Here is a 13,477-nt window from a genome sequence, read left to right on the forward strand (position 1 = left end):
GAATTATAAAGAACAATAGGTATGCTGAAATTTATGTACATTTAACTAAGATTAATACATGCTTTAGAAGTATTTTTCATTGTCAGTTTGTTAATGAAGGAACTAATGTTAAATACTGGAGCCTTGTAAAGTGTGTGATTGAACAACAGTCAGAACATATTCAAACAATATCTAGGGCATGTAATTTAGTCCAGATTAAAATATAAAATGCAAGTTTGAAAATGAATAGCCTTAAAGCTACACTGTGTGATATTTTCCCCCATCTAGTGGTGAAAAGGTATATGACCATCCAGGGAATTTTAGTTTCTGTTCCTCTCAATTCCGATTTCGTTTCAACTCCTACGGTGGCCGATTTAGTCCAAGATTAACATGAATTCCAGCTCGACCTCGTCCACATTCGACACGGTGCCTGTTGGATATTCTGTGCGCAGTGGGATGGTTGGAAATCAACTGGCCTAATTATTCGGCTAGAAAGAACTGCAGCTAATCCAGAGTGAACTTTGATGATAGTAATGTTTATTCAGTCATCCAATTGCAAGGCATAAACAGGTTTGCGTGGATATGTACATAAATGTGGTTTCTGTGAGAGAACAAATAAGGATGGTAAATTTACATACACAGTTAAGAACTGTATAACTATACTTATAAGTTACATTTGTATAATGTAACCATAAACCAGAGCTTATTGTACCATATATAGGCGCTAAATGCAGCTGCATTAAAAGGAGCGGAGCTGCTGCTGCTAACAAGCGGTGTCCGGTTACAAAAGTGTGTGCGCCGATTTAACTTTAGCACTGCAGCGCGCTCTGTATAACAATTGTTAATATGCCGATCAGACCTGATACATATTTCCATCAACATACATTACAAGCAAATATTTTCTAAAAACGAATAAACATTGTTGATAACAAAATAACTGAATGATTATTCAAATAGGTGAGCATTACGCTATTGTATGTTGACACAAAAATACTTCTGATGCGACATCAACTGAATTACGCGATGACACACTCTGAAACACATCTACAATGACAATAACTATTATTACTTACGGAGTTATTAACGCACAGAAATACCACACAAGGAAAAACAGACTTTTGAGGAATAAACAAGCCAGGAAAACTCCGTATAACTCTGTTACTGGAGCTGCTGAGATGAAAACTCTCTGCACATGCACCAGACAAGTCTGAACAAGTTGACGCACACATGCGCGAGGCAGAGAATTTTGTACAGTGCCATCGAGTGTTAAAACGCGAAAGGCTAAGCTTGAATTTACGGGTATGTCCCTCTTTGGCTAATGTACTTTCAAGATGGAGGGGCAACATGGCGACCACTGTTAGATCCCATTACCTTATGTATTTTCAATGGCATATTATAAACTTACGGGAATACTTTATTACTTGAAAGAAGTAAATATACATTAATGAGCACATATATTTTTGAAAGAACTAAGTGTTTTTAACTAAGAATAGACTAAAAAAGTTACACAGTGTAGCTTTAAGTCTTTAAGTATTATGTATTAGGTTATGATAACTGGGGAAACGGCTGCATTTCTGCTGTTCCGTCAGCGCCCTCTGCTGTCGAAGAATGAATGTGCACTTCAGCGTCTCCTCATTCCGCCATGTGCTCGGCTCATGCACGGTCTATTTACATCATTGCGCGTTCCTCTTTGACGTGTTTTTCATTTTAAACGGTTGATGGGTAAAGTATTCTTAAAATTCATTCCAAAAATCAGAATAATTCGTAATAAATAATTATTCACGGTATTTTGAAGTGCCCACGATAACAATATTGTGCATGTTCATTATTGCGGTATATCGTATTACCGTTTACCGGCACATGTCTAATATCGATATACGATATATATCCCAATATTTTTTTCCGCAAAGTGAAAGCAAATGTTCAGTCAAAGTCAAAGCCAAATATGACGTCATAAGTAGTTTTATTGATACCGGCCATTTCAGTGAACAGTTGCAAAATCAAATGAATAAATAGTAAACAGGTTTCTTTACCTGATTCATAATTAAATGCTCAGCTGTTCAAATAACAATACAATGTAAAAAAAAAAAAAAAAATGTATAACAATAGGACAGGAGTACCTTTTTTGAAATCAAATCTCCATAAGGTGCACATTTAAATAATAAAAAAAAATCTTAAAAATAGCCTATAAAATAAAATAGGCCAATCTTTTTCCGAACTAAATATATTTATATGAGAAAAGTACAATATCAAATTTTTTTAGTTTTACAACTATAAATGGCTTATTAAAATCCAATAACAGATTTTATTCTCCTGTCTAACAAATCCACAGATGCAAATAACGAACATTACAAAAGAATATGACGAACCCTAGTAACTTAAGGGCAGCGTTACTGTTACAGACACGCTGTTTTCATCTCCCAGTCTTGAATGAAGTGAACTGTCACGCTCATGTAAGGCTCACACGTCCTGCTCGACCACATATCGCTGGTCAACGCAAAATGGGTCGCGTTAGCGAGCCGGTCAGCAAGGCTCTGTCTGATTTCAGTGTACATTTGTGGCAGTGCTTCTCGTGCAAAGTAGTTGCGACTGGGAAGCTCATATCTCGGGTCCGTAGTTTTCAGTAGCTTTTGGAATCCGACTTGTTCCACAGTTGCAACGGGGACTATATCTTTAGCAATGTGATAGGACACCGCTTTAGTTATAGTACTTTTTCGGGTTGTCGATGGCTCGCGGCTGTGGCTTCTGCAGCGCGCAGTTTCAAAGACTCTTCGTACTGCAGTTTGTGCCACTGTTTTAGGTGGTGAAAAAGATTTGTAGTGCTTCCACCCCTGGCTGTAACTTGTTTATTGCACTCCCTACAAATAACGCGATGTTGTTGCTCATCTGATACTTTGAATCATCCGCGCGCTCTGCAGACGTAGTTGCTTCCATGTTTGTTGAATAGTGGCTCTGTGCCTGCCCCCTAGCGCAAATTTGAACTATATCGATATATGCGATATGGTCTAATTCCATATCGCGTCTAAAAATATATCGATATATTTTTTTATATTGATATATCGCCCAGCCCTAACCAGAACATGTTGTTTAACCAAACACTCAATGTTGGTGCAGTTATTAATTTTGTTTACTATTATATTATTGGTTTTTATTGTCATTTTATTCTCATTCTTTTTGATGCATTTTAAGTTATTTTTATTTCTTACCTCTTATAATTAATTTATGTACTTTAAGTGCTCAAAAAATACTGTTGTATATGAAATATGATATATAAATAAACATTTAATTGAGCTTTCCTTGCTTTTCACAGTTTGACTGTTAGTTTTTATTGGTTTTCAGTGTTAATTTGAAGTTTACACTATGGCTGGGTTTTGACACATTTCTCAATTCGATTTCGATTCGCAAGCTTGCAATTAGATTCGATTCAATATCGATTATTTTGGATATATCAGGTACAATACATGGCAAATTATCTCAGGGAAAACAAATCTCTGAACTAATGCTATGGGAGTCAGTTAGTACTACAATAGCCTACTATATTATTGAAGGTAGAAATGAACTGATTTGTGTACAAACATTGTCTGGCTATCACCAGTGTGCTCTGTATTTTCTACTGCACAAGAGGCGTGATAAACGAGCATAATTCAAATGACTCTGTACGCAATTGGATAGTCCTTCAACCAATCAGAGCACAAGAGGTGTGATCAACGGGCAACTAACCATCGCTTTTCTATCCGTCATCGTGTTAAACCCGCCAAAAGCGTGCCAGGTGGATAAGCCAATCTGTGATTGGTTCCCGCAAAAGTGTAACAGAAGCAGTAGAAATGTATGTACTGGTTTCCAGACTGAGTTGCCGGGCGAAAGCAAAAAACATTTTAAAAAACATTGAGTGTAATTTAAGTTATAATATTAACTTTACATTTACATAACTATATTTCTACTCCAATTAATTTTTTGAAATATAAATATTTAAATGGTGGATGCCAGATTTATTCAAACATGCATTAAATATTGAAGAACATTTCAAAAAATTATAATAAATATGTAAAATGGTGCATATATTTATCAAAATGCTCCTATTATAGAGTTAATTTTTCTATCTGACTGAGTTTATGGACACTGGATAGGACCTATGGTTTTTTTTAGGTAAATGTGACGTTACATGACATTGTTTACAAGCTGTTTTACTGACGTCTTTCCACGGTTGAAACAATTCCATGTGACATGATACAGATTTCGGTAAGTTGTACTGTATATTTTAACACTCTTTCAGACATTAACTTTCACGTGAGCTCAGTATTTATGTTTTTGAATTTTGTAATAAATTGATGTAATTTGAAATCTGAGACTTTGTTTTATATCAATAGTAACAAAGCACAAAGCTTATTGCAATTTATTGGATGGGAGGCGTGCTAAAATGTCCCGTTCATTCATCAACCGAAAACAGGATAGACTAATCGATTCCTGGGATTTAAGAACTAATAACGGTTCGTAAAAATGACAATCAATTAAACTCGAGAAATCTATTTTTTTTTTTTACCCAGCCCTTATGTTTATGTTCTGAAATTTTCGGAGAATGTATTTGGAAATGTATTTTGGACATTGCTGACTTGCCTTAGCCTTGGTCGTGTCTGCCTGTACATGACAGATTACATGCATATATCAAAATGGATTGGTAAAATGGCCCCGATATTTGATATGCAAATCTATCATGCATATTCAATAGTCTGTTTTGATTTAGGATTGAGGTACCAGAGTTTGTATCTCATCAAATTTGCTTTATTGGTATGGCACTAACCCGTCTTTGCACATTGAAGCTGGCAAAGGTGCACGCATCAGCTTTAACTTCTCTAAACGGATGAGATCTGTCCACTGTGTATTTGAATCAGAAGTATGTGTGTGTGGGCCATGAGGATCAGTTTAATACAGCTTGAAATTAGAGCACAAAAGTGACTTATGGGTCAGACATCCCATTTATGAGTATGGCAACATTTGATTCATTAAGCATCACACCACTTCTGTTTATTGTGTCGTTTTTTTCTCCCCTTCCTCCTCCACAAAGTTGCTGAGCTCAGTTTTTCTTCTCACAAGGCCCACGAGTGGAAGTTGTCTGTTAGTGCGCTCTGGGAACCATTAACTGCAATCACTGTCAGAAACTGGGATTGCATTTCCAGCGTCTCTCTGTAGGCATCAGCCGTCTGTTGAGGGCGATGGCTCGGTCTTTGCCGCTTGCACACAGCCTTCAGACCTCGTCTCTTTGCCAATTTGTACTGAAATGGTGCCGGCGCTCAGCCAGGGGATCTGTGAAACTCAGAACCATCCCATGTGTCCATTGACTTTAGAGCCGAATGATGATGACTGACTGTAGTGCCCATAAATAAACATCATTTACCACTTACTCATTGTTTTGAGACGTTATTTTAACGTAGAATGTGATTTGATTCAGCATCTTTTTACCATTACAAGCCAGCTAGCTTTGAAAATTATAGTATTATTGTTGTTATTATTTTATTATTTTATTTTATTATTATTATTATTATTATTATTATTATTATTATTATTATTATTTTATTTTATTGTAATAATAATAATTGTCATTATTATTATTGGTATTAAAATATTTGAATTGGTATTGTTTACTTCTAGTACTACTACTATTATTATTAATTATTTTATATTTATAATAATTATTATTAGTCTTAGTATTAGTTATTGTAAAATGTTTTATTGTAATAATAATAATAATAATTGTCATTATTATTATTATTGGTATTTAAAATATTTGAATTGGTATTGTTTACTACTACTTCTAGTACTACTACTATTATTATTATTATTATTAATTATTTTATATTTATAATAATTATTATTAGTCTTAGTATTAGTTATTGTAAAATGTTTTATTGTAAAATAGTTATTGTTAAATTTATGTATTAAATTATTATTAAACCTGTTGTTGTTGTTGTTGTATAATAATAAATATCATTATTATTATTGATATTAAAATATTTGAATTGGTATAGTTTTTTACTACTACTATTATTTAATAATTATCATTATTATTAATTATTTTAAATGCATAATAATTCATTTTAGTATTGTTAAATGCATTATAAAATAATTATTAAACATAATTGTTGTTATTGTATAATGATAATTGTCTATTATTATTATTATTATTATTATTATTATTATTATTTTAATTGTTATTGTTATTGTTTTACTACTATTATTATTATTATTATTATTTTTAAATAATACTAATTATAATTATTAATTATTAAAAAAATTATAATAATTTGTATCACTATTTGTATTAGTATTCATGTTAAATGTATTTATTATTAAACGTATTATTTAAATATATAACGAATACAATTATTTAACTATTTTAATTTAATTTAAAAAACAGTCAGTTCACACACATGCCATTTATATTATTATATTTAATATTTATAATAATTTCTAATGATTTTATTAAAGATATGCTGAAGTAGCAATGCAAATAGAAACAGTGTGTCCATCAGCTGAATGTGCAAGTGTTGGCATTCGTTCATTATATAATGGGAGTGATTTCATCTAGTTTTATTTTGTGATGTTGTTTTGAAAGCTGCACTTGATTGAGGACATCGTCTGGCCAGTGATGTTACAGTTTGGCGTAACCCTTTGTCTTCTTCTGTCCTTCTCGCTTCAGGAGCCGTTGGGGCCCAGTCCCTGTTCTCCGTGCCACGGAGGCCCGGCTATGGCACCATGGGGAAACCCATCAAGCTGCTGGCCAACTGCTTCCAGGTGGAGATCCCCAAGATGGATGTGTACCTGTATGAGGTCGACATCAAGCCTGAGAAGTGTCCACGCCGAGTGAACAGGTGAGATGTTTGTGGAAGTGCTCAAAGGTTTACGACTCCTGTAGACGCCCTCCTGATGCGAGATGTCTCTGCAGGGAGGTCGTGGACTCCATGGTGCAGCACTTTAAAGTCACCATCTTTGGGGATCGAAGGCCAGTTTATGATGGGAAGAAAAGTCTCTACACCGCCAACCCACTGCCTGTGGCGCCCGCTGGGGTAAAGAAACACCCGCTCTGTTCAAAAACATAGTTTAGACTCTGATTCCATGCATTACTACTTGTTATGTGTCCACAGGTGGATCTGGATGTCACGCTGCCAGGGGAAGGGGGCAAAGACCGACCCTTTAAAGTCAGTATTAAGTTTGTGTCCCTGGTGAGCTGGCACCTGTTGCACGAGGTTCTAACTGGTCGCAGTATGTCAGAGCCCTTGGAGCTGGACAAGCCAATCAGCACCAACCCAGTTCACGCTGTGGATGTGGTTCTCCGCCATCTACCCTCCATGAAGTGAGTGAAATGTCAGAATGTCTCACACACAGATAAACATTAGCTGGTCACCCTGACACGCCTACATTTATGGTTCAGATCATATATTTTATAGTTAAACTGTGACCCTGGAACTATTCGAACACCGTGTGCATATTTCAATGCATTAGATATCAAAAGTGAAACGAGTGAACTAGCGAACAACAAAAAAGTTTTTTTGTCTGTTGGTTGTCGATTACAAAGACTTTAATAGACGTCAAGTGAACATATCACAGGAAGAGCAGCTAGATTACAAATTCAATATATATAAACTCACACACCGATCAGGCATAACATTATGACCAGGTGAAGTGAAGATGATCTCCTGTTAGTGGGTGGGATATATTAGGCAGCAAGTGAACATTTTGTCCTCAAAGTTGATGCGTTAGACGCAGGAAAAATGGGCAAGCGTAAGGATTTGAGCGAGTTTGACAAGGGCCAAATTGTGATGGCTAGACGACTGGGTCAGAGCATCTCCAAAACTGCAATTCTTGTGGGCTGTTCCCGGTCTGCAGTGTTCAGTCTCTATCAAAAGTGCTCCAAGGAAGGAACAGTGGAGAACCGGCCACAGGGTCATGGGCGGCCGAGGCTCATTGATGCACGTGGGGAGCGAAGGCTGGCCCGTGTGGTCCGATCAAACAGACGAGCTACTGGAGCTCAAACTGCTCAAGAAGTTAATGCTAGTTCTGATAGAAAGGGGTCAGAATACACAGAGCATCTCAGTTTGTTGTGTATGGGGCGGCACAGCCGCTGACCAGTGCCCATGCTGACCCCTGACCCCGCCCAAAGCACCAACAGTGGCACGTGAGCATCAGAACTGCACCACGGAGCAATGGAAGAAGGTCGCCTGGTCTGATGAATCACGTTTTCTTTTACATCCCGTGGATGGCCGGGTGCGTGTACGTTGCTTACCTGGGCAACACATGGCACCAGGTGCACTATGGGAAAAAGGCAAGCCGGCGGAGGCAGTGATGCTTTGGCCAATGTTTTGCTGGGAAACTTTGGGTCCTCCATCCATGTGGATGTTACTTTGACACGTACCACCTACCTAAGCATTGCTGCAGACCATGTACAGCCTTTCATGGAAACGGTATTCCCTGGTGGCTGTGGCTCTTTCCGCAGATGGTTCAGGAATGGTTTGAGTTTGATGTGTTCACTTGGCCTCCAAATTCCCCAGATCTCAATCCAATCGAGCATCTGTGGGATGTGCTGAACAAACAAGTCCGATCCATGGAGGCCCTACCTCGCATCTTACAGGACTTAAATGATCTGCTGCTAACATCTTGGTGCCAGATACCACAGCACACCTTCATGCCTCGACGGGTCAGGGCTGTTTTGGCAGCAAAAGGGGGACCAACACAATATTAGGATAATGTTATGCCTGTTCGATGTGTGTATATATATTACAAATATGAAGGAAAAAAGTGCATAGATACATTTTTCACTGTAACTTTTATGCGTTAAGAAAACAAATAGGGGCAGTTTTGATTTCATGCCGACTTTAACATTTTCTCCGTTTTTTTTTTTTTACTGTAACTTATAAACTGGTGAGTTTAGTTCATGCATGAAGTCCCCTCAAGTTCATTCAGGTGTCACTCAATCCCTAATAAAATGTATAACCTTCTGTGATTGTTTCTCTCAGGTACACTCCAGTGGGCCGCTCATTCTTTTCTGCTCCGGAGGGCTACGACCATCCTCTGGGTGGAGGCAGGGAGGTGTGGTTCGGCTTCCACCAGTCTGTTCGGCCAGCCATGTGGAAGATGATGCTCAACATTGACGGTGCGCACCCTTTGAGTTTCCTGACCAGGCTTAGCATGTGTGTTAGCATAGAGTGTGGGAACTGCTCACACTGTTGCCCTGGGGATGAAGGGCTGAAAGATGGCGGGTGGGGGTTTGTTTGATTGAAGGGGGGTGTTAAATTAGTCTCTCTTTCTCTCTCTCTCTCTCCAAGTTCACCAGTTCTGTGTCTCTCAGTCTGCATGTTTTCCCGCTCTCTCCGTCTCCCACAAGTCAATTGGTTGCATCGCCTGCTCCTCCTCCTCCACAGTAAAGGGCAGGGAAAAGTCTAACCGTCTGAAATCGTCTCTCCTTTCACTGGCTCATTGTAACACTTATAATGGAGTGAATGGGCTTAGAAAGAGCGCGAAACACCGGCTTTGAGTTCGCATTAACATTTGTGTTTGTTTTCTCACAGGACTAATAAAGAGCAACATCTTAACTGGACCAGATATTTTAGTACGCTGAAAGCTTGGTGAAGTCGAATTGGAAATGGGGGAAAAAAACAAAGATAACCTTCAGCTAAACACCAAAATTTTAGGAGAATTTTAGGGACGCAGTGAAATTTATCAAATAATTCGTTTTTCCTTAATTAAGGGTTACGAGGAGACCTTTACAAGCCAAATTATTTCATTTATTTCAATATAAAAACTACACAAGGTGCTTCAAACTGTGTTTATTTAATTCATTTAATTATGGACTTATGTATATTTTAATCATTGTATTAAATGTGAGGTACAATTTATTGTGCAACCGTAATACAAATGATAACCAAAAAAAAATATGTTGTGCATAATTTGGGAATTTTAATTATAAGTAGGCTCATAATAAACCAGGACTCTTATCTTGAAATGTCTTTACAACTTCAGGCTGCTCAGTCAAAAACATAGACTGTAAAAAAATATGGATGTAGTGTCCGTGACGTCACCCATAGGATTCTGAAGAGCAGTTTTAAAACGTAAAGTAGGGACGAGCTGGCCGTCGCCATCTTGGCAGCGCATCACTCCGGATAACAGAAAATGGGCAAAGAGGCGGGACGTGGGCGGAGCTGAGGTGACGTGATGACTAACAGACAGCAGACAAACGGCAATCCACCTGTCACTCAAAGTGGCCACGCCCTTAATTATGCAGAACTTTAACACTTTATATAATGTAAACCAGAGGTGTCAAAAGTATTCACATTCATTACTCAGGTAGAAGTATAGATACTGGGGTTTAAAAAGACTTCTGTAGAAGTTGAAGTATCATCTCAAGTAAAAGTGTAAAAGTACTGGTTTCAAAACTACTTAAAGTATAAAAGTAAAAGTAATTTAAGGGGGAAAAATGCCATTAAAGGCGTAGTTCACCCAAAAATGAAAATTCTGTCATTTACTCACCCTCAAGTTGTTCCAACCGGTATGAGTTTCTTTGTTCTGAAGATATTTTGAAGAATGTTTGTAACCAAGCAGATTATATGCAACCATTGACTGCCAGGGTGAGTAAATGATGACAGAATTTTCATTGTTGGGTGAAGTATCCCTTTAAGGACAAAAGATTAGGCCGCGCCACAGTGCATACCCCACCTCCTCAAAAAAAAAATAATGACTGTAATGTTGTATTAAAAAGTTAATGTTGAACATTTTTAGATGCACTTGGCTACGCGTTTCAGCCGCATATATTCCCATTGAAAATGAACACATTTTAGGACAATGCAAATACATTGAAGAACCATATGTGTACTACTGAGCATTAACGTGTTTCATGGAGTGGAAGATTTGATGACTAGTTGCCTATAAATATTGTAAAGGTGCAAAAAGTCAAAATTCAGAGCAATGTTATCAATAACCATTTTTTGAATATGTGATCAGTGTGGCCAGATTTGGTCGACGATTTCCAGCCCAAAAACCTCACCAAATGTACATTTATATTCAAAAATTGGTTTTGATAACATGCCTGGTTATTGATAACAATGTTGACTTTTTGCACCTTTACAATACTTATAGGCAACTAGTCACTCCAAGAAAAAAGCCCAAAACTTTAACTGCCAAAATAATGTGATATTATTTTATTGCCATATCAATCAAGGTTGATAAGTAAGTTACCATTTTAGCTCCTTAAAACATAACATTGATGATTAAAAAAAATAAATTTCCCAGTAAAACGGATCAAATATGACTATATGTCCTGGTAGAAACTGTCAAAACGGCAAACCCTCAGAAAAACACATGCATCATTTTCAATGTCAACGTCAACAGTAAGAAGCCAATTTACGTGCAAAAAAGTGCCCAATATAGAGATTGGAAAAAGCAATGTAAACAGGCATTTCACACGTTAATGCATATACACCACTGCCAAAATGCGTAATTCATTGATACTGTACAATAATCCGTCAACAAATAAATAACAACAATGCGCTTACCTTTGTGTTGCACTTTGCTGTGACAAAACTACAGTACGTCTTTCGTGAAGTACATGGCACTTAGCACAGTCAGAACGGATTAATCGTTGATTTAAACCTCTTTCAGCAGCTGTCGGGTTGCCAGTTGCAGATGTCCTGAGTGTGTGTATATGACGATGGACAGGAGTCACGGTTATATTTATAAAGAGTTTGAGTCACAGGTGTAATTCACGTTTGAGAGTTGAGTCACTCTCCCACTCTTTATTGTAGATTAAACTTACTGTATATTTATGCCACTGGCATAACGATCACTGGAATATACCGCTACGAGTTATCACGCTAAAAACCCGGCTAAAGTCATGAATGAGCTCGTCTGCCTGCTGATCGCTGATTGGCTGAAAGTGCTCGTCGGCGAGAACCCGGCCTATCTGGCAACATGGTGTGTGTGATTTGTGCAGGTGCAGGCGTGATTGATCGCGTACAACCCAATAGGGTGTCGGAATGGTTTGTGTTTATCCTTCTCATCCAACCACAATCAAATTCACTCTGTCCGGATGGCGCGATTTATCTGGATAGTTGTTTTTTTAATGACAAGCCGGAATGAAAACATGCCGAAATGGAATAGGAGTAACGAGGCTATTATTAAAATGTAAGGAGTAGAAAGTACAGATAATTGCTTGAAAATGTAAGGAGTAGAAGTAAAAAGTAGGCTGAAAAATAATTACTCCAGTAAAGTATAGATATTTAAAATTTCTACTTAAGTAAGGTAACGAAGTATTTGTACTTCGTTACTTGACACCTCTGATGTAAACGAATGAGTTATAAAAAAATTCACCCCCCTCACAGTTGTCATGAAGGGCAAAATTAGCCGTATAGAGCTCTGGAGGTCACGTGACCCATTTGGTTTACGATGCAAAATCTTAATATATTAAACATAACAGATGCCTATAATGCCCCCGGGGTGCTTTTCACATGTATGGATAAAGGAACGGATAGCTTTCCTGTCAGGACACTTGTCGCACCAGCTGTGCGCAAGTTACAACTAGCCTAGTTTTGACTTAAATGGACACTAAGTTACAACTCATGCACTACTAAATATGTTTGTGTTGCACCATTAAACTTAGGTGAAGCCTAAATCTACGTATAAATGAAATATTTACGGAAGCCTCTGATCAGGAGCAACATTAAAAGATAGAATAGCTACAGACTGAACTGCATCAATATGCTCTTGTTTTACATTACAGACTTCAATTCTTTACATGTATATGATAATGCTGACATATACACACGCTTATATTTTAAGAGAGAAATCATGCGTATAGATTAACACGTGTTGTGCATGTCAAATAAAAGCAGTCATAATCAATAAATGCCATTTCTTATTTTTTTGCTTCAGTATTTATTTATTGATCCTTTGTATTTTAGTTTCAAATAGCCTACAGTTTCTGAATGTTATTTATATATAAAAGCACTTCTGTTATTCATGATTAAGTATCGTATTTAATGGGAACTTATTTTTTATCATTAGATACGTGAGGCAAAAGTAGTTAAGAATGAAGAATAAACTGAAATTCACGGCATTTCAACAACTTACTGTGATTAAAATGATTTCCCCTTTGCTTTTCCCCGCTTGTTCTGGCATTCTGGCGCACATCAGCTGTCCGTCGTGTTGAAATAGTAAGGTTGAAACAGTCCGGTTTTAAATTATTTTATAGATATCAATGCTACAGCCGCTCTAGCGCTCCCCTGATTGCCTGAGTTTAGGCTGCGTGACGTCAACCTCCGGAGCTCTATAGACCAAAACCACAATTTGTCCCAGGCTGTAAACATGTTTATTTCTGCTGTAAAGTTGGGAATTTTAACATGACTCAATGAGATTCTGCTCCTGCTGGAGTCTGTCTCTAGTGGCCAGTCGATGAATTACAGTTTAAGTCACTTCCGTATTGGCTTCAAGAGAAACTGGGGGAGGTTGCCGCTTG

At 37.5% G+C, this 13,477-nt stretch overlaps 1 protein-coding gene across 1 annotated transcript in view; it reads left to right on the forward strand.

Moving 5' to 3' along the window:
* The window catches only part of ago3a (argonaute RISC catalytic component 3a), a gene marked incomplete at its 3' end in the record, with an annotated part of 70,686 nt that overhangs the window by 26,013 nt on the left and 31,196 nt on the right, over positions 1–13,477 (forward strand). The window contains exons 2-5 of the mRNA XM_079838142.1: positions 6,674–6,845; positions 6,920–7,040; positions 7,119–7,327; positions 8,988–9,124. Of these exons, the coding sequence (XP_079694268.1) occupies positions 6,674–6,845; positions 6,920–7,040; positions 7,119–7,327; positions 8,988–9,124 (639 nt within the window). The remainder of the gene's footprint in view (positions 1–6,673; positions 6,846–6,919; positions 7,041–7,118; positions 7,328–8,987; positions 9,125–13,477) is intronic.

The sequence above is a fragment of the Gobio gobio genome (genome assembly GCF_949357685.1).
Source record: "Gobio gobio genome assembly, chromosome: 15".
NCBI classification, from domain to species: Eukaryota; Metazoa; Chordata; class Actinopteri; order Cypriniformes; family Gobionidae; genus Gobio; species Gobio gobio.